Source organism: Electrona antarctica (assembly GCF_951216825.1).
Source record: "Electrona antarctica genome assembly, chromosome: 7".
Classification (NCBI taxonomy): Eukaryota; Metazoa; Chordata; class Actinopteri; order Myctophiformes; family Myctophidae; genus Electrona; species Electrona antarctica.
The window spans coordinates 51,665,499-51,687,425 of record NC_136812.1 but is presented as its reverse complement, the minus strand read 5'-3'; the positions used below and the strand labels follow the sequence as shown (position 1 = coordinate 51,687,425).

General features: G+C 42.6%; 1 protein-coding gene across 1 annotated transcript; it reads right to left on the bottom strand.

The window, feature by feature from the left end:
• Positions 1 to 1,496: 1,496 nt before the first annotated feature.
• Positions 1,497 to 7,738, bottom strand: LOC306926313 (tripartite motif-containing protein 16-like; the record flags this gene model as incomplete). Its single annotated transcript, XM_079505581.1, has 7 exons — positions 1,497 to 2,512; positions 2,667 to 2,726; positions 4,035 to 4,194; positions 5,205 to 5,438; positions 5,818 to 5,913; positions 6,703 to 7,080; positions 7,724 to 7,738. 7 exons carry the CDS (start codon positions 7,736 to 7,738, stop codon positions 1,995 to 1,997), a joined length of 1,461 nt encoding a protein of 486 aa, XP_079361707.1. The 3' UTR covers positions 1,497 to 1,994.
• Positions 7,739 to 21,927: the final 14,189 nt, after the last annotated feature.

Below are 21,927 nucleotides of genomic sequence, written 5' to 3'. Positions count from 1 at the left end.
AATCAAAAAAAGCATTGTGTTTTCTTTCTATTTGGAAAGAGTAGAAATGAAAGCCTACAGCCATCGTTGCCAACAGCAGAACCTTTGGTGAGCCAGCCCATTAATAAATGCCTTCTCAACCACATTCCACTATTTGAAAAATAGCAGCTCTACAAGCTCGTAGCGCGGCACCGAGTGTCGCGCTACGAGCTTTTAGAGCTGCTATTTTTCAATAGCTAAAGTATAACATAATGCCTTAAAACACCAAAAGGGGTTCCCGTCCTGAATGGGTTAATAACAGTCTGCTGTTTCAACAGACACTCGGTCGAGTCAGACATATTTTTATGGCTCCCTTTAGTTTGTGTTTCCTATACATTTAGTTTATTAATTATTATTACTTAAATTGTATTTTCAAAAGCTAAAATATTCATGAACTAATGAAGAAATAAATGCAAAATCTAAGAAATCCCTTCAACTAGAAAACAAATGTTTAAGAAGTAGTGAAAATAGCCGATCTACAAGCTCACAACGTGGCGCAAAGCGACGCGTTGTGATCTTGTAGATCTTGTAGATCTAATTTCCCTTTTGGGTCTCGTCCTGAAAGGTTTGGGAACCACTGTGAGCTACAGCAGTGGTTCCCAAAGTGGGGTCCGGGGACCCCCAGGGGTCCTTGAGGGAGATCCAGGGGGTCCCCAGCTAAATGATAGCTAGGAACCAAATGGACCCTTATGGGTCTGGAACTCTGAGAGTGTACAAATGGAACCAAATGGACCCTTATGGGTCTGGAACTCTGAGAGTGTACAAATGGAACCAAATGGACCCTTATGGGTCTGGAACTCTGAGAGTGTACAAATGGAACCAAATGGACCCTTATGGGTCTGGAACTCTGAGAGTGTACAAATGGAACCAAATGGACCCCTATATGGGTCTGGAACTCTGAGAGTGTACAAATGGAACCAAATGGACCCTTATGGGTCTGGAACTCTGAGAGTGTACAAATGGAACCAAATGGACCCTTATGGGTCTGGAACTCTGAGAGTGTACAAATGGAACCAAATGGACCCCTATGGGTCTGGAACTCTGAGAGTGTACAAATGGAACCAAATGGACCCTTATGGGTCTGGAACTCTGAGAGTGTACAAATGGAACCAAATGGACCCTTATGGGTCTGGAACTCTGAGAGTGTACAAATGGAACCAAATGGACCCTTATGGGTCTGGAACTCTGAGAGTGTACAAATGGAACCAAATGGACCCGCTCTCTGAGTTAAATTGACATTAATTTTACAATATAAATTGGGGGTCACAGAGATAGAAATGCCTTTGGGCGGGAACCCCTTTTGGTAGATCTGCTATTGAAAAATAGCAGATCTACAAGCTCATAGCGCGGCACCGAGTGCCGCGCTACGAGCTTGTATTTCTGCTATTTTTGAAAAATCTCCAAAAACAAACAAACATTGTTCACCTTGTTAAATTATATTTTCATAAGCGACAAAATCAATAGTTTTTGATTAACTCTTTAATTCAATTTAGACATTGAGGAGTAATTACACCTGAGGACCACTGAAATCACCAGCTGCAGCCCACCACATTAATCACATTTGAACTGGAGACCCCACAAACTTTACTTACTTTTACTGCACTACAACTATTTGAAAACTTGAATTACTACTAGTTACTTTGTAGATTTAGATTATTATTACAAACCATACATTAACCACTTCAGCCCTACTGTATATACATTTGAATATATCCGATCTACAAGCTCACAATGAGGCATAAAAGGCTCCACAGCCTGACAGAGGGCTCTGTAGTAACATGAACAAGATAACAGACATACTGAATAACGATTGATCTGCAAAGAAATGCAATGAGCAGAACACAATCAATGGGTTGATTGATCATGATGGTGACACATCATTCTAACACATGCTTCATCTAGAAGGGAACAACTACAATCAAAATGAAGAAAACAAAGTGTTCAACTGAATATCCTCATCAGTATTCTTAACATGTCTACCATGTCTTACACAGCTCTACTGTATCTCCATAGTACGTAAGCCCTATCCCTGGATAGAGAGGTTGTGTGAACGTGGTTTGAACTGTGTGGAGGAGGGTCATTGTGTCAGAAACACTGTAGAAGGACAGAGTGCCTGCCTTGTGGTCCAGATACACCCCGACTCTGGAGGAGACAGGCCCTGACACTTTAGTGTTAACACTGTTGTGTCTGAAACAGTAGTCGTTACTATAGCACCATAAACACCAGGATTTATCATTGAATCCAAAGTAGTCTCGTCTGTTGGTGTCTTTATAACAGACTGCTATAGCAGCCTCTCTAACACTCCTCCTCTCTACTTCCCAGTAACGACGTTCAGACAGACCCTCTGTACACAACACCTGACCGTACCCTACAAATCTCTCTGCATTATCAGGGTAAGGTTGTTGTTGTCGTGTTTTAGTCACCTTCCTCTTCTCCTCTGACAGGGTGAGATCTCTGTTTATTGTGTTGATGTCCAGAGACAGAGGACAGGAATCTGTGAGAACACACGACAAAAGAAAATCCAAACCTCATGAACCTCATTGTGTTTAGAGTTAATATTCTCTCAGATCAAACTCATTAGACTGAGCTTCAAATAACATTTCAGGTTGAAACGTCAACGTTCAGAAACAATATCAACATGGACTCACATTGTAAGAAGTCCTTTCTGGTCTGAGGCTCCGCTGGATCATCAACATCAACTGCACACACTGGAGACACAAGAAAACAGTAAACGTCATCATTCTGAAGGATGGATTCAACTGAAGGTCCAAAAAGTTAAAGCTATTATAGCTCGATAGTAATCATTGCTTTAGTAAATACATTTTGAGGTGGTTTACAACTTTCAACCAATCAGGAGAGAGAACTCCTGAAGATCATTAAATAACAAAAATATAATAATAACAACAATAATAATAATAATAATAATAATAATAATAATAATAATAATAATAGATGGTGCATTTATATAATGTACTGGGTGATATGAAACACAGGTAACACAGCACAGTCCCGCTCCTGCGAGGACACCAGGAAATAATTCCCCATTAATTTTCCCCATAGATGTTTCAAAAAGTATTTATTTAACCCATTTAGGCCCGACGTCGAAATTTTTAAAATGTCTTCAAAATCAGACAGTTTTCTGAAAAACCTTATGTTTCTGTATCAGTGGTGCTCAATATTTCATGTCAAGAACCCCACAAATTATATGTAATATGCCTCCGCCCCCCCATCTGAAAATATGTTCTTCCAGGGACCCCACAGAAGCAAAGATATGAGTTAAAATGTTCACTCTGTAAGTCTGTATATATATTGAAAGATTTGAGGCACATTTTCACAAATTTTCAAAAATAGCAGATCTACAAGTTCATAGCGCGGCACTCGGTGCCGCGCTATGAGCTTGAAGATCTGCTATTTTTCCATAGTTAAAACACCAAAAGGGGTTCCCACCCCAAAATGGGTTAAAGACCTTTAAAGCCTCGGACAAAGCCAACAGCCCAGTTGACAAATCATGACATAAACAATTTTTTTGTGCGGAACAGAACATTAGAAAGACGAAAAAAGGGCAGGGTACAACACTTTTTTTGTTGTTTTTCTTCTTTCTAATTATTTGTTCGTCCCAAAAATATGTGTTTATTGTCCTGATTTGTCAACTTGGCTGTTAGCTTTGTACGAGGCTTTTAAGGTTTTTAAATAAATAATTTTTTAAATGTCTATGGGGAAAATGAATGGGGAACTATTTCTGCGACGCTCTATAGACATACTTCCACCTTTATACAATCCATTCAACCCTTAGAAATGTACTGTACAGTAGAGGGTGCTTAGAAACACTATAAACCCATTTCAATCTCATCTCTCCTTTGAGTAATATTCTTGCTTAATTCTTATTTTACTATCCAATCTGACAGACAGCCTACTGTGTACCATCGGTCTGTTTCTAGTTCAAACATCTCCAGTTGCCTTCTGGCTTCATCCATCCATGTTTACTATGAAAAACAATAAACACTATTAAATCTCACCTCGGTTTGATATCTGTGGCCAAGTTGTCGTCAGGATGTTGTCTAGTTGGTCTCTCAGACCAGACACGACATCAGTCACATCTGTGAAGGACCTCAGAGGACAGACGACCACACTGGGTGAGACTGGAGATCCAGTGGAACTGGAGAGAGACTGGAAACTCTGGAGAGAGACAAGCAGAGAGACCAGTAAACCACTTTAGACAGGGATGATCAATGATGATCAATAGATCAGTGCATTGATCACAATATTGTAGAGTTGAGCTGAGCTTGTTGTTCAACCAGTTACTTAATGTACGGATTGCACACACACGCACGCACGCACACACACACACGCACGCACGCACAATAGTGGAAATAAGCTCACATGCTGATCATTTAGCAACTAAATGGAAAATAAAAGATGCAAGACTGGCTCAGATGCAATTTCTCATGTTTATTTGAGAACGCCGACACGTTTCGGCAGAGCCTTCTTCAGAGCAGACTAAAACGTGATGAAGAAGACTTTGCCGAAACGCGTCAGCGTTCTCAAATAAACATGAGAAATTGCATCAGTCTTGCATCTTTTATTTTGGGGTGCTGGTTTTTCCATTTAGTTGGTTTATGAGTTATAAGTTATTTTAAAACTGAGCTCCCACTGCCTTAAACAAAGGACAGTCTCCAGAGGAAGCACACCTGTTTTTTCTTTCTTTATGCTGATCATTTAGGTCTGCTATTTTTGGAAAATAGTTTTTTTCAAAATGGAAACAATTATGCACTTATTGTGATTCTCATACATAAGAATAGTAATTAACAATATAATTTGTTGTTCTAATCTACGAACAACAATTGCTCTAAATTGCAATTATTTCATATAATTCTACAATGCTAACATATACAAATTTAAATGTATAGTGGAAATAATAAGCTCACATGCTGATCATTTAGGTCTGCTATTTTTGGAAAATGTTTGATTCTATTTTTTATTTGTATTGTTAATTATTTAAATGTCAATTACTGTATACTAGAACTATATTATTATTAGTAACCACCAGCATCAATAATGTAATGTTATGCCATGTCATGTAATCTACTATAATGTAATAAATTACATTAGAACGTAATGTAATGGGATGAAATATGAAGCCGATTTGTTCTTTCAAAACCAAAGTGTCAAAAAGCCATGTGTGGAACCTGAATGAATGTGATGATGTCCTCAGTGTTGGACAGCTCCTCCAGCTCAGCATGTCTCCTCTCCAGCTGATCCAGGGTCTGTTCCTGCTGTCTCAGGAGAGCCTCAGTCTGAGACACTGCATTCTGCTGCTGATCTCTGATCAGTTGTTTGAGCTCAGCACGTCTTCTCTGAATGGAGACCATCATCTCACTGAAGATCCTGTCACTGGCCTCCACTGATGCATCTGCAGACCTCTGCTTAGCGCACGCACGCACGCACGCACGCACGCACGCACGCACGCACGCACGCACGCACGCACGCACGCACGCACGCACGCACGCACGCACGCACGCACACACACACACACACACACACACACACACACACACACACCTTTCAAGTTCATATCATGTCACCGCAATATGAGCTTGTAGATCTGCTATTTTCGAAACAATCTTGAAAATGTCTGTAAATCTTTGAATATATTTGTAAAGCAAACATTTTGAACTTAGATCTTTGCTTCTCGAGGTCCCTGGAACAAAATACTTTGAAATGGGGGTCCGGTCAGCGGATATAATATAATACATCTCATTTTAGGGTCCTTGACATTAAAGAGTTTTGAGAACCACTCACGTTCAGGCCCTCCAAGACCTGTCTCAGGTCTTTCAGCTCCTTCTTTTTCTCCTGGATCTTCTGCTGGACTTCCTCCTGACTTGTCACCAGCTGTTTCTGCAAGAAGCAGGAAGAGAGACAGTTTGGTTGGAAACATTGTGGACTTTTTCATGTCGGGACACCAATTCTATCCAATCAGGAGAGAGAACTCATACAGGATACAGGGTAAAACAGGGTGCGTACTCTTTTCCGACATTAGTCAATAGTCTGACATGTGGAAAACGACCGGATTAAGGTTGGCGAACATGCGTTAAGGTTGGCGAACATGCGCTGCTCCGTGCTTGCGGATATGGTTAGGTTAGGGTTTGAGGTAGGTTGTCGTTGTCGGACCAATGACTATTAATTGTGTAACTTCTCCAAAATACACTTTTGAAGGTCAAGATTAATGGACGTGAAATATGATTCTGTTTTTTAATTGGGTCCAAAATTAGTGTACTTCATCCTATAATTAAAACCGGGAAAGCATCTGTGCCATTTTAGATTCCATAACATACATATTTTAGAAAACTCTGTTTTAGAACAGTGGTTTGGAACAAGTTGTTCTCAAGCAGATCTACAAGCTCACAGTGCGTCGCTTTGTGCCCTGCTGCGAGCTTGTTAATCTGCTACTTTAACATTTCTAAAAATATTTTATTTTGATTTACTTTCTTCTTTTCTGGGGGTCCCTGGCCCAAAACATTTTCAGATGGGGGTCCGTGGCGAAATATATCTGAATTTGGGAGTCGTTGGCACGGAAAAGTTTGAGAACTAACTACTGACACAGATATTAAGACTATATTTAGTCTTGCTTCCATCTTTAAAACATGATCCATCTTATGATGTGTCTTCAAGTGATGGTGGTGCTACCTGTTTCTCTGCCTTCTCTGCAGCAGCTGACACCGTGTCATGGCCCTTGTGTTCATCCATGGTGCACAGATAGCAGATAGCCTGTTGGTCTGTGCGACAGAACACCTCCATCAGCTTGTTATGACTGGAGCACATCTTCTCCTGCAGTTTGTCGGTGGCTGGGACCAGCTTGTGCTTCTTCAACACAGGAACATTGTAGTGAGGCTGGAGGTGAGTCTCACAGCAAGAGGCCAGACATGTCAGACAAGACATGAGAGCTTTGCGACGTCTGGCTCCAGTGCAGAAATCACAGGCCACGTCTGCTGGACCGGCGTACAGCGGAGCAGCGGAGGCAGCAGGAGACTGCTGAACTGCTGTACTGCTCAGCTTCATCACCAGCTGGAAGTAAAGAGAAGGAGAGCTCACTCACTGAGGAGAAATACAACACAGCCATTTTGAGCTTCATGGTGATAAACGCATTGTAACATTATCTTATTTATTTTATTTGGCTTTTCTGCCTTTATTGATAGTATCAAGTGAACATAGACATGAAAGAGGGAGAGAGAGAAGGGGAGAGACACGCAGTAAAGATCATCATGAATGGGACTCAAACACACAACACACTGTCAGGCCAGAGCCTACAGTATGTGTGGCATGCGCCTGCACCACTTGGCCAGCAGGCACCCACATTGTCTTAACATCTAATTATCTTTTTCTGAACTTTGCATTTCATAAAGTTAGAGTTGCCTTGTTAAAATGTAGCCTACAATGTAAGCATTTAGCAGACATTCTTAACCACTAGGGCTAGAACTTTCCTAAAATTAATGACAACCAAGAATAGGGGCACTTAGGCTGTTGTTGAGAGATTTCGATAGACAGGAACAGCCAGGTATACGGACTCAAAGAACTCAGTTCTAAATGGTAGATCAGATTAGCTTAGTAGAGTTTATTGAAAAGCAATTACAGAGGATGAAGAGATGCTGCCTCCGGTCGCACTACCAAAAAGGAGCCCTGAGCTCTGTTTTTCTCAGAGCTTTTATACCATTCTGAACCACATCTTGCCTTGAACTTCACCGAAACCCTTACAACTTTATTAATAAATTGTATCCACTGTTCTTGGTCATTCGTTTGGTCATTTTCCATTCTTTCCATTCTTTTGTGACCGTTATTTCCATATCTGGCAACCTTGTGGTTGCACGATGGCTAGGAAAAAAACATGTCTCATTTTGCCCATCTGGCTCTGGGCTTTGTCCCAAACACTCCTCTATTTTATACATATTTATTGTTCCGCTGCTCCCAGTTTTGATGAGCTGTGTTTTTTAATAATCTGTGCACTTCTTGAGAATGTATGCTTGTGGCCTCAAACTCATTTGGTTGTAGACAGATGAGTGACAGAATAAAGTACTAGAATACCATCAAACCTTATACCTAGCATCTGTTTAAACCAGTGGTTCTCAAATGAATATGCATTTGTCCACAGACTCCCCTCCCATCTGAAAATATGTTGTGCCACAGTGCCAGGGACACAATATTGCATATCGTGTTTAGATGCATTGTGAGCTTGTAGATCTGCAATGTTCAAATAGCTGATGTATACTGTAGGTTTACAGTGGTTAAACAGACTGTGATGCTCTATAAACTATTTTTTATGGACCCCCTTTAACTTTTAATTTATACTTTGTCTCAACATTATTATGTATTACATCCCATTATAAGAGTATATTGTTAGCAGAGAGAGGGAGACAGAGTAATGGATGGATATAGAGAGACAGAGAGAGGAGATAGAGACCTATTGGGAGGGACAGACAAACAAACAGACAGACAGACAGACAGACAGACAGACAGACAGACAGACAGACAGACAGACAGATGAATAGAACTAGAGAGCAGGAAGCAGCAGATGACCATCTTCCTCTGCTGTAGTCACATGGTTTACAGTAAAATCTCAGTCATATCTGATCCTTCATTCTTATCTCACTGTTTTACAAGGAGCTATATGGTCACACACACACACACACACGCACGCACGCACGCACGCACACGCGCACGCACGCACGCATTAACCATTTATGTATGTCACAAAGCAGGGCATAAGCATTTTAGGAGCAGTAAAGGACCTTGAGCAAGACTTTGAACTCCTAATTTGTCCCGATGTGCAGGTTGGTGCCTTGCATGGTTTCCCCTGTCATCGGTGTGTGAATGTGTGTGTGAATTAGTGAATGTAATGCACAATCTATGTAAAGCGCCTTGGATAAAGGCTCTATATAAATGCACCATTTACCATTTATTCACACTCCAGTTTTAGGTGATAAGGTGACCACCCAAACGGTGGTCACCTTATCACCTAAAAGTGGAGTATGAACAGGCCTTAACGCGTTAAGACCTGGAACGCATCTGTGTCACCTTAGCTTTAAAACCACTTTAACCATTCTCTTATACTTTAGCTATTGATAAATAGCAGATATACAAGCTCATAGCGTAGCACTGAGTGCCACGCTACAAGCTTCTAGATCTAGATTGTTGTATATTGTGAAAATGTGGCGCAAATCCTTGAAAATATATTCTTTCACAGTGAATTTTTTTTAACTCATATCTTTGCTTCAATCCAATTACCTATGTAGGCTGGGTGCCGGATCAAAGACAATCACCTTGTCTTTGATACCACCTTTCTAAGTAAAGAATTATTGGGAGCTGAAATTGGTGTGCAGACTTTTTTATTCTAACCACTGATATAGAAACATAGGTTTTTGTTTTTGTTTTCAGAATGAAAATGATTCAGAAGAGATTTGCAGAATGAACGAACGGCTTATACTTTAATTTAACGCATTCTGGGCGGGAACCCCTCTTGGTGTTAAGCATTATGTTACACTTTAGCTATTGAAAAATAGCAGATCTACAAGTTCGTAGTGTGGCACTCGGTGCCGCGCTATGAGCTTGTAGTTCTGCTTGTATTTTTGAAAAATCGTGAATATGTATTCTTTCAGAGCGAATGTTTTTAACTCAAATCTTTGCTGGGGTGTCACTGGAACAACATATTTTCAGATGGGGGTCGGCGGCCAAATACATGTAATTTTGGGGGAAATAGTTTGAGAACCACTGACATAGAAACATGGGGTTTTCAGAAAAAACATTTTTTTAAAGAATTTCTCAGGTCTAAATGGGTTAAGGTTACTGAAGGAGACATTCTGCCTGTGTGTCTTTGGCCTGTTGTGGGCGTTCACCTTGAGGGGAGGAGGGGTGTCGTAGCAATCAGCAGGTTGATAAGGGCAGGTGCAACAAGACACATTTTAATAAATGGAAACCAACCCAACAGCAGTTTGAAGTCTGGACAGTTGATTATTTGAAACGCGTCAGAAATGTGCCCAGCCGAGTGGAGAAAAGATTGTTTTAGTCTGTCTGCGACTACAGTTACATTCACCACATCATGGCACATGTCTTCATGATACAATAGACATGTCACTCAGCACTCTATGGGTAAAAGTAACAGTGTCTCCGGCATATATGGTGGCTGCCATTCATATACAAAGGTGCAAACTGTATGCCCAGGCAAACATTTTAATGAGGAAATGTCATAATTGCTCTTCAGATGTTAAGGTATCACTGTTTAAAGCTTTCTGTACACCGTTGTATACTGCTCACCTGTGGAGTAACTAAAAGCTGAGTAGCATGCATAAACTTAAGGTTGCATATAATGATGCATTACGATTACTAGTGAGGGTACCAAGATGGCACAGTGCCAGTCAGCTGTTTGTGAACATGGGGGTTCCTACCTGTCAAGCCCTTCTAAGAAACTTAATGTACAAATGAATGTGTCGACTAGAGGAGTCTGACATCTGTGTCATCAGGTTGTTAACCAACCCTGTGAAGAGCTCTAATAGGTTCTCTTCCATGATTTGGAGACATTGGCGAAACTGCCTGTGAGCATATGCACTGTCTATGTACTGTATGTATATATGTATATTTTAATTTTTCTATTTTTAATTTGTTTTATTATTTACTGTCTTTTGTTCCTCTGTATGTGATCTGGACCACGAGTCTGTAATAAAGATTGAATATATAATATAGCAGAGACAGCACAATACTTTGCCAGCCTTTTTGCCTCCTTTTGGGGCATCCCAAGTTCTTGAAACCCTCTAACAACCAGTCTGTGGGTATAATGTCCTAGTTGTTGAAACCCTCTAACAACCAGTCTGTGGGTATAATGTCCTAGTTGTTGAAACCCTCTAACAACCAGTCTGTGGATATAATGTCCTAGTGGTTGAAACCCTCTAACAACCAGTCTGTGGGTATAATGTCCTAGTGGTTGAAACCCTCTAACAACCAGTCTGTGGGTATAATGTCCTAGGCTGCCAAATATAAAAACAATATGGTTGGTATTGAATGACCATATATGGTCATATAAAGGCTAGGCTGGGGTCAAAGGTGCTGCTATCTCTAATACAGACACTTCTCTGGACTGGAAGATTGAACAGTGAGGTCACACCATCATTAGACAGTGTCTTGTGTTTTAGTGATTTGAACATGACATTACTTAATATGAGATAACTTTGTTAGTCCCAGACAATGTTGTGTGTATTGAATAGAAGGATTTGTATACTTTGTCTCAACATTATTATTATTAAGTTATAAAGTTAGTTAACAGAGAGAGGGAGACAGAGTAATGGATGGATATAAAGACAGAGAGAGAGAGAGACCTATTGGGAGAGAGAGAGAGAGAGACAGAGAGAGACAGAGAGAGACAGACGGACGGACGGACGGACGGGCGGACGGACGGACGGACGGACGGACGGACGGACGGACGGACGGACGGATGGGGAGAGAGAGAGAGAGAGAGAGAGAGAGAGAGAGAGAGAGAGAGATAGAGAGAGAGAAAGACAGAGACTCAAAGCAGCAAACGACCGTCTTCCTCTGCTGTGGTCACATGGTTTACAGTAAACTCATACTGTAATAAATGTCATATCTGATCCTTCATTCTTATCACATTGTTTTGACAATGTGACACACACACACACACACACACACACACACACACACACACACACACACACACACACACACACACACACACACACACACAGACAGACAGACAGACAGACAGACAGACAGACAGACAGACAGACAGACAGACAGACAGACAGACAGACAGACAGACAGACAGACAGACAGACAGACAGACAGACAGACAGACAGACAGACAGACAGACAGACAGACGTTAACCATTTATTTATGTACACACAAAGGAGGGCATAAGCATTTTAGGAGCAGTAAAGGGCCTTGAGCAAGACTCTGAACTCCTAATTGCTACTGATGTGCAGGTTGGTGCCTTGCATGGTTTCCTCTGCCATCGGTGTGTCAATGTGTGTGTGTGAATGGGTGAATGTAATGCACAATCTATGTAAAGGTGTGGTTGCCCTGGGCGCGGGGTGTGGTCAGCACCGGTTTGCTGCACCTGGCCGGCAGGTTTCGCACTTCCCTGTTGGCCGGGTGTGGCTCTCCCTCCAAGTGCTGGTGGTGGCTGCATGCGGGGTGCCCCTCCGTGGACTTGTCTATAGCTGGAAGCCTGGAGGAGAGGGGCAGTGACTTGGCCAATCACTGCTGACCCGCCAACTAGAGAGTGTAGTGGTTGAGGGTTGAAACACTCTAAGAAGGTTGGAGACCACCTGATGACCTCTCCTCCAGGCCAAGGCATCCATTAGAAATGGATTATATTCGCATCTTTGATGTATTTACAAACACCATTTACCATTTTATTCATACTCCAGTTTTAGGTGATAAGGTGACCACCCAAACGGTGGTCACCTCATCACCTAAAAGTGGAGTATGAACAGGCCTTAAGGTTACTGAAGGAGACATTCTGCCTGTGTGTCTTTGGCCTGTTGTGGGCGTTCACCTTGAGGGGAGGAGGGGTGTCGTAGCAATCAGCAGGTTGATAAGGGCAGGTGCTTCAAGACACATTTTAATAAATGGGAAACCCACCCAGCAGCAGTTTGAAGTCTGTACGTGCCCGTCGCCGTCGGCCACCGGCCTACTTGGGAACAATGCAACTTGGGAACCTAATGATATACGTTGTCATAATGATCCAGTGTCCCACATGGAGATCTGTGTATGTGCCTGTGCCCACTGGCAGAGCCTGATTGGTTGAGCCTCAATTGGCTGAGGCAGAGGCTGGAAATTGCACAGGTGAAAGGAGTTGGCCTCATTAGCCTCAGGTGAAAGGAGTTGGGTCCGACAACTCGATACCGTGCACTGCACTCCCTGTGGGGGTGTGGAACGCGTGTGTCGAATGTGAAGTCGGTGGGTGAAACGGTTCTCGAGTTACGTGCATTACACACAAACACACACACACACACACACACACACACACACACATGCACACAGAGACGTGGCACATATATAGTAGGATATAGTCATAAAAGCTTCCTCTAGGCTGGGGTCAAAGTTGCATGCAACAGTGAATCAGCGGTAGAGTGGCCGGTAGAACAGCCGGATGGGAACCGTGAGGTTCCCGGTTCGATCCCTGTGGGCAGAGCCGGACTTACCGTTGGGCTAGGGTGGGCTGAAGCCCGGGGGCCCCCGACTAGGGGGGCCCCAAAAAAAAAAAAAAAAAAAAAAGTTTTTTTTTTTTTTTTTTTTTTTAATTATAAAATTGTAAAGTGAAATCCAATTCAAGTGAAATGTGTGTATTGTTATTGTATTTAGTTGTATTATGGTTAAACCATTGAGAGCTTCTGCCTGCCTGCCTCTCTTTTTAGGGGCCTGGGTACCCCAAAATGAAAACAAAATAGCCCAAATTTTTTCCGGCCTCGCGGCTGCGCCGCTCGGCCAAATCGCGGGACGCACGGCTTCGCCGCGCGCCCCAAGGGGGGCCCTCAAATTTGCTCCAGCCCGGGGGCCCTCAGCAAGGTAAATCCGGCTCTGCCTGTGGGCTCCCCCAGAGTTAGTGTCGAAGTGTCCTTGAGCAAGACTCTGAACCCCTAATTGCTCCCGATGAGCAGGTTGGTGTCTTGCATGGTTTCCCCCACCATATGTGTAAGAATATTAGCTGTCAGACTCTTCATCAACCACAACAACTTATTAGCTGTCAAAGATCTAAAGATGTCTGGCTTATCACAGAGATGAAACACACAGGGATGTTTAGTACATTCTCACTGAGGACACACACACACACACACACACACACACACACACACACACACACACACACACACACACACACACACACACACACACACACACACACACACACACACACACACACACACACAGAACTCCACTAACTTTTAGGTAACTGCTATTGTAACTCTTTACGTCTGCAATTCAACAACTTCAATAGGATTATAATGTTTATTAGCATCCAGTCATCTACTGTCACTCTGACCTCAGTAAAATAGCAGAGACATGACCCGCCCTATTCCACCTCTGATTGGTTCATCTTAATGGACGAGAGGAGTGATGATTGGTTAAGAGGTATAGGGTCAGATATCATGGTAAACCAATCTGAGGCAGAGCTGGGCGGGTCTTGTCTTGTCTTCCAGGTGCACTGCACGCACACGCAGGTGTGCACGTGTACACACACACACACACACTCACATTGTGTGCGCACACACACACATCGTGTGCGTGTGCACACCAGCCAATCGCTTAGATATTGATTATTCTAGTATATGGTATAAAACACTTCAACAACATTAACCCATTCACTTCTGTATTCTTAGTCAAACACACCTGGCTCTGTACTTGGGACGCTTGTTTCCCTCTACACCAAATCTCTTTGAGAAAATATCAGATCTACAAGCTCACAATGCATCACGGCATGAAGAAATATCAGATCTACATGCTCACAATGCGTTACAACATGAAGAAATATCAGATCTACAAGCTCACAATGTGTCACAACATGAATAAATATCAGATCTACAAGCTCACAATGCGTCACAACATGGAGAAATATCAGATCTACAAGCTCACAATGCGTCACAACATGAACAAATATCAGATCTACAAGCTCACAATGCGTCACAACAAAGCCAAACGTGCCCCCCAGAATAAAATAGGCTCTCTGGGGTGGTTAACATTCATAACCAAATTCCAATTCCCAAAATCTCTGCCTCTCACTCACTCACGCCAGAATGTTATGGTGAAATTGGTGACCTGCTGAAATACATGACCATCTTGTGGACTTCACATAACTTACATGGAGGTCTTTAAATACGTGGCCTGAATACCGCTAGGTTGAACTCTGCTAATAAACAAACCACAATGATTTACATTCAGACACTGACGTTATGTGACGTCTACACGATTGTCACATATTTCAGCAGGTCACCAATTCCACCGTAACACCTCCATGCTGGAGTGAGTGAGTGGCAGAGATTATGGGTATTGGAATTCAGCTAAAGGGACAGTTCACCCCAAAATTACTTTTTGTCTATGGACTACTCTCCCCATGGAGACTTGAATCCATGGTTATTTTATTGTTTGTTTGTTTTCGTCACATTTCTAAACCAATCATTTGATGAGAAGCAGCGGTTCCGGTAGGAGACACAAAGAGTCTCCTTTGTGTCTCCATAAGTTATTTGAATGCTATCCCTTTAACCCATTTAGACCTGAGAACGATTCTACAAATGTCTTCTAAATCCTGACAGTTTTCTGAAAAACCCTATGTTTCTATGTCAACATTTTCATGTCAAGGACCACCAAAAATATATGTAATTGGCCACCGACCCCATCTGAAAAAATGTTTTGTTCCAGTGACAACCCAGAGGCAAAGGTTTGAGTTAAAAACGTTCGCTCTGAAAGAATATATTCAAAGATTTGCGCCACATTTTCACGATTTTTCAAAAAAATCACTTACCCTGCAATAATCTTTATGCTACACCAGACTAGACAGATTATTGCTATAGTGTATAGTTTAAAATCACTTACCCTGCAATAATCTTTATGCTACACCAGACTAGACAGATTATTGCTATAGTGTATAGTTTAAAATCACTTACCCTGCAATAATCTTTATGCTACACCAGACTAGACAGATTATTGCTATAGTGTATAGTTTAAAATCACTTACCCTGCAATAATCTTTATGCTTTGATCTGACGTGGCAAAAACAAAATGGCGTCCAGACACTTCAGTTGACTGTGAATCAACACACTTACAGTTCTGTCATACTGGAGGTGGTGTTGTTGCAACAAGAACCTATGAATGATGACACCATGTGATACATTGACCTGCGACCAGCACACACACACACACACACACACACACACACACACACACACACACACACACACACACACACACACACACACACACACACACACACACACACACACACACAGTCACTGTGCAGGTCAATGTTTAACTAAGTCATAAATAAGATTTGACACCATGATAACTCGTTCCTGTTCTCACCTCACAGACTCTAGACTGCAGGGTATCCAAAGTGCAGCCGGGGGTCTAACTTTAGACGGCCTGCGGCTTCATACCTGAACTGTATTATGAACGGACTGTCCAACAGTATGGGACATTTTTGTATTTGAAGATTTGTATTTCTGTTTTGCATAGATGTGTGTATTTGTATGTCTTTATAAATGTCTTGATGAATTGGACCCTGATGTAAACAAGTCTTCAGAGTGCTTTTTCTGTTTTTATCCTCATAGCATTTTTGTATTGACCTGTACTTTCTTTGAAATGTACCCATTATACAAACTGTTAATAACATTTTAAATCAATCAATCAATCAATCAATCAATCGATCAATCAACCTGGGTATTTCCCAGGGTATAACCAGTAAGACGCCTAAGGGCGAGAAGCGACCTCGCCCTAAAGTGCCTCCTGGGCGGAAACTACAGGCTGAGGCAGTTTTGTCCAGCTTTTAGTGTAACACAACACAACACAAATATTAAATGCCATTGACAATGAATGGACCATTTTGAGTGTTTGTGTAAATACAAACATTGCGTAACACAAACATTGATAAGGTGAGGACGCAAATTGTGATTGGCTGGCATGAGATGATGTATGATGATACCCTAAGAGCGCCCCTCACTTCACATGGGTGTGATTTTATTTTAAATTCAAATCCAAAGTTCACACACTTCTAGTGGTCAGAGGCCAAATAACCAATATGAAGGTTGTTCACAGACACTTGTTTGGGGGTTAGGAACACATTTCTGTGACATTTTGGACCTTTACAAGAAATGTCCCATAGGGAAATTGACAAATAGGTTTTAACGTCAAACAAAGACCATTATCTATTGAACCAAACATCAGAGAAATATGACACTTGCAGCTTTAGAAGCACCTGATCCACACCTTTCTTTTCATATAAGCTAACCCTAGTGATAGTTAGTGTTACCCAGAGAAATATGACCTTTGGTCACTTTATGACCATGTGCTTGTTGTCCATAGTCCATACGAAAGTCCATACGAAATCACACTGGCATCGGGTGTGTCTTTGAAAGGCCTTTCTTAGTGTACCGGTATGTGGTTCAGTGCTGACACAAATAAAAAACTAACCCTTTGAATCATGTCAACATTGCAATGGACAGATCATGCTAAGGCCCAGGTAAAACGCACATTTCTTTGTGCGCCTTTCAGCCACACACAAAAGGCGTTTTCGGCCACTCAAACGGAGGGTTTTGGAAACGGATAAATAAGTGAAGATTTTCGAAAATATCCAGAACAGTGGATCTGTGTATACAGTCATGCGAAACGGAGCTTTTGAGAAACGATGATGTCACCGCTTATTAGCGCATATAATTTGTACTATAATTAGGTGAGAAATGCAGCTTGTGCCTGCATGGAAACTACACGGATATCTCCGATTGTATTTGTTCATTCACTGTTAACAACTTTAAAACATATGTTGTATCAACTGCAGCGAGGAAAGGCTCTGCTCTGCTGCATCCAAATATATCAGCCTACTAGTCCAGTGCGGATGATTTCATTTGTATTGGTGCCGAGTGCGAAGCTTGAACAATAGGTTAACACCTTGGAGGCCCGGAACTATTTAATCAATTTCATCCATGTGCCCATCATTTATAGCGCACGGATCACTTTTACCGGCGCACCGGAAGCTGGTGTGCATGTCTGTGTAGCAGCTAACAATAGCCACACCACTCTAGAGTCGATCGACAACAACGGGAGGTAATAATAAATCTATCGCGACTAGCGACTGGACCGCGGAAGGCCGTAAAACACAGGATTTTTTTTCAGAATTAGACGGGATGATTTAGAACTAGAAAAAGTGCCCTTCTGGGCACAGGTCTCCACCAGGAGGATAGGACTATGTGAGATGTTTGGCAAAATGTTTAGGATTAATTAATGTTTTTGAAGCATTTTGTTCCAAAAATGTGTTTTGCAAAAATCAACCTGTTGGTGGCGCTATAACAGGCCAATGTGAAAAGGGTGGGATATATTGCTCAGCCTAGTAAGAAAATGTGTGAAAGATTTCACGTAAATTGCATGCTGCGTTCATGATTTGAGGCTTTTGTTCAAAACGGGGCAAACTGTGAAAGCCAATTATAGCCAATTAGGATAGAATATGAAATATCGGACATATCCGACTTGAGCACATGACCATAGAGATACTGTGTAACGATTTGTGAGATTTGTGTTTTGGACAGAATCTGGAGGAGTAATATCGAAAAATGTGTTTTACAAAAGTCGGCCTCCTGGTGGCGCTATAAAAGGCAGATGCGGAAAATGCAGGTCAAAGGTTTGTCCTTGTCCTCTAGGGAGTGTGCATGCAACGTATCACGCAGATCGGTGCAGTTTTAGGTAAACAATGTGAAAAGCTGCCTCATGGTGGCGCTATAACAGGCCGTTCTGGAAAATGTGGGGCAGAGGTTCATCGTTGGCATCCAGGGAGTGTGTGTGCAAAGTTTGGCATTGATCGGGCCAACGGTGCCGGAGATTAGCTGATAACGGACGGACGGAAGGACGGACGGACGGACGGACGGAAGGAAGGACACACACACACGGACGGAGTGCAAAACATACTCTCTCCCCATGCCTTCGGCCTGGTGGAGACAAATATCAGCCTGGCTGCAGTGACGAGGCCTGCAGTCACTAATGCCATGTTGTGCCTGGGAGACCCCTTGTGGCAAAAGCGTGAACTTAACACGTTTTGTTGAGCAAGGTGATCTTCACCAATGAATGATGTATTCAGTAGTGTTACTGCTTGCTTGCTTTCTTGCAAAAATAAATCAGACCTGTCTGAAGTGAGTGGTGCTGTACTGTACAGGCCTCACAGCTTATCTTTCCACAAGTCCTGCACCTACTTTTCCCCCTACACACTGCGGCCACATGCCCGTACTCTTGACAGCAGAAGCACCGCAGTGGTGCTTCTTCGAACGGCCTCACTCTGTAGCTGATGTATTCAACATATATTCTCTCCGGCATCTCTTCCTCGAACGTCAGACAGATTGACTTGCTGTCCTCCTTCCTTCCATCCCTGCTATACCACCTACATAATATTGACCAACGAGCCGCACCACACTGTAATCATGTGATGTGATGTGACATTCTGATTCCTGCCTCAGTCCAGACCACACATCCCAAATGTAGTTGTTGTTAAGAGATCATAGCTTATCACCTTCCTGATAATAATCCAAAAGAGCAGTTGAGACGAATAACCATCTAAGTCCATAGTAACGATCCATAATGTATATTATAGATAAAGGGTTTGATTGATTGATTGATTGATTGATTGAAGTATTTATTGACAGTTTGCAGAATTACAGTACATTTCAAGTACAATTCAATAAAAAAAACTGTTAAATGTGAGTGGACGACACCATAAAAGCATTACACTTGTTTACAATAGGGCCCACCATTTTCACTTCATCATAACATTTAGAGACATACGAATACACACTTATAGCCAAAAACAGGAAATGATCATAGGGGGTAAAAAGGGAAAAATAATACAGTGAGGGGGGAAAGGGGTGGGGGTGGGGGATTCAGATTTTACGGGGGCCTTTGAGAGCGGTTTTGAAGGAATAAAGGGATTTGCATGTCTTTATGCATTCCACATTTTGGTGGCATAGGAGCGAAATTAATTTAGTCCCTTGTTAGTGCCGAATCTGGGTTGTACATGGTTTGTTGAACTCCCTCTTGTGTTGTGGGTGTGGACTTTTCATTGACATTAAGGAAGTATTTACTATTTAGACAGGTACATGGATATCTTGGTGGTGTATCAAATCTTGTGGACCAGACCCATTGCAAAAAGATGCTGTGGGTCAGGACAGATAGGGAGCACACGTTTTAGATTCACTCAGTTTGACAACTTTCTGAATATAACATGAGATGCGGAGTAGCAGACTGAGTAGGGTGAATCAACTTTAAGATTGATGCATAATATAAGGCCATATAGGCCTATAAGAAACACAATAATGAAAATAGCTGTTGATGAATATAATTAATAATAAACACAATGAATTGGTTTCTGGTTGTAAAGTACATGGTATTGAGAGTATAAATCCAGTATGCTTCTCTGCCTGGTATAGGCTATAGTTCCTTAAGGATATCAGCACATCGTTGCATGGCAGGGATTCTTTCCATTCCCCAGAATGTTTAAGGATGTTGGGGAGCCATGGTTGGCTTGAATTTGGAATCGTTATCAGTGTTGTCAATGTCAAACATGAGTCTTATTATTTTGTCAGACCTGAGGTATCACTCATGTGTGTGTGTGTGTGTGTGTGTGTGCGTTCGTGCGTGCGTGCGTGCGTGCGTGCGTGCCTGCCTGCCTGCCTGCCTGCCTGCGTGCGTGCGTGCCTGCCTGCGTGCATGCGTGCGTGCGTGCGTGCGTGCGTGTGATTTTTAGTAGTTTTAATGCATTTTACCATCCATGATGAGATTCGTAGGGTGGCAGCAGAGCATATAGCAGCACAGATTAAATTAAACCATGAAACCACCATTAAAGCAGCAGCTTGTCAATATCTTATCAATGTCTGTCACTCAATTTCATTTTGAACAACAACAGGATCTGCATCAGGCCAAAGTTACTCAATGAAGCCGTGGGGAGCTCTCGTTAGACAAGGATCTGCATCAGGCCAAAGTTACTCAATGAAGCCGTGGGGAGCTCTCGTTAGACAAGGATCTGCATCAGGTCAAAGTTACTCAATGAAGCCGTGGGGAGCTCTCGTTAGACAAGGATCTGCATCAGGCCAAAGTTACTCAATGAAGCCGTGGGGAGCTCTCGTTAGACAAGGATCTGCATCAGGTCAAAGTTACTCAATGAAGCCGTGGGGAGCTCTCGTTAGGCCAAAGTTACTCAATGAAGCCGTGGGGAGCTCTCGTTATGCCAAAGTTACTCAATGAAGCCGTGGGGAGCTCTCGTTATGCCAAAGTTACTCAATGAAGCCGTGGGGAGCTCTCGTTATGCCAAAGTTACTCAATGAAGCCGTGGGGAGCTCTCGTTATGCCAAAGTTACTCAATGAAGCCGTGGGGAGCTCTCGTTAGGCCAAAGTTACTCAATGAAGCCGTGGGGAGCTCTCGTTATGCCAAAGTTACTCAATGAAGCCGTGGGGAGCTCACGTTAGACAAGGATCTGCATCAGGCCAAAGTTACTCAATGAAGCCGTGGGGAGCTCTCGTTAGACAAGGATCTGCATCAGGCCAAAGTTACTCAATGAAGCCGTGGGGAGCTCTCGTTATGCCAAAGTTACTCAATGAAGCCGTGGGGAGCTCTCGTTATGCCAAAGTTACTCAATGAAGCCGTGGGGAGCTCTCGTTATGCCAAAGTTACTCAATGAAGCCGTGGGGAGCTCTCGTTATGCCAAAGTTACTCAATGAAGCCGTGGGGAGCTCTCGTTATGCCAAAGTTACTCAATGAAGCCGTGGGGAGCTCTCGTTAGGCCAAAGTTACTCAATGAAGCCATGGGGAGCTCACGTTAGACAAGGATCTGCATCAGGCCAAAGTTACTCAATGAAGCCGTGGGGAGCTCTCGTTAGACAAGGATCTGCATCAGGCCAAAGTTCCTCAATGAAGCCGTGGGGAGCTCTCGTTAGACAAGGATCTGCATCAGGCCAAAGTTACTCAATGAAGCCGTGGGGAGCTCTCGTTAGACAAGGATCTGCATCAGGCCAAAGTTACTCAATGAAGCCGTGGGGAGCTCTCGTTAGACAAGGCCAACACTTGATGTGAAGGAATTCAAAACACAAGCGTCAAAGTGCTCTTTAAGAAACCTGATGTTCACAGTACAGAACTACACCATGTTTGATGTAGTCGTGACTGTACA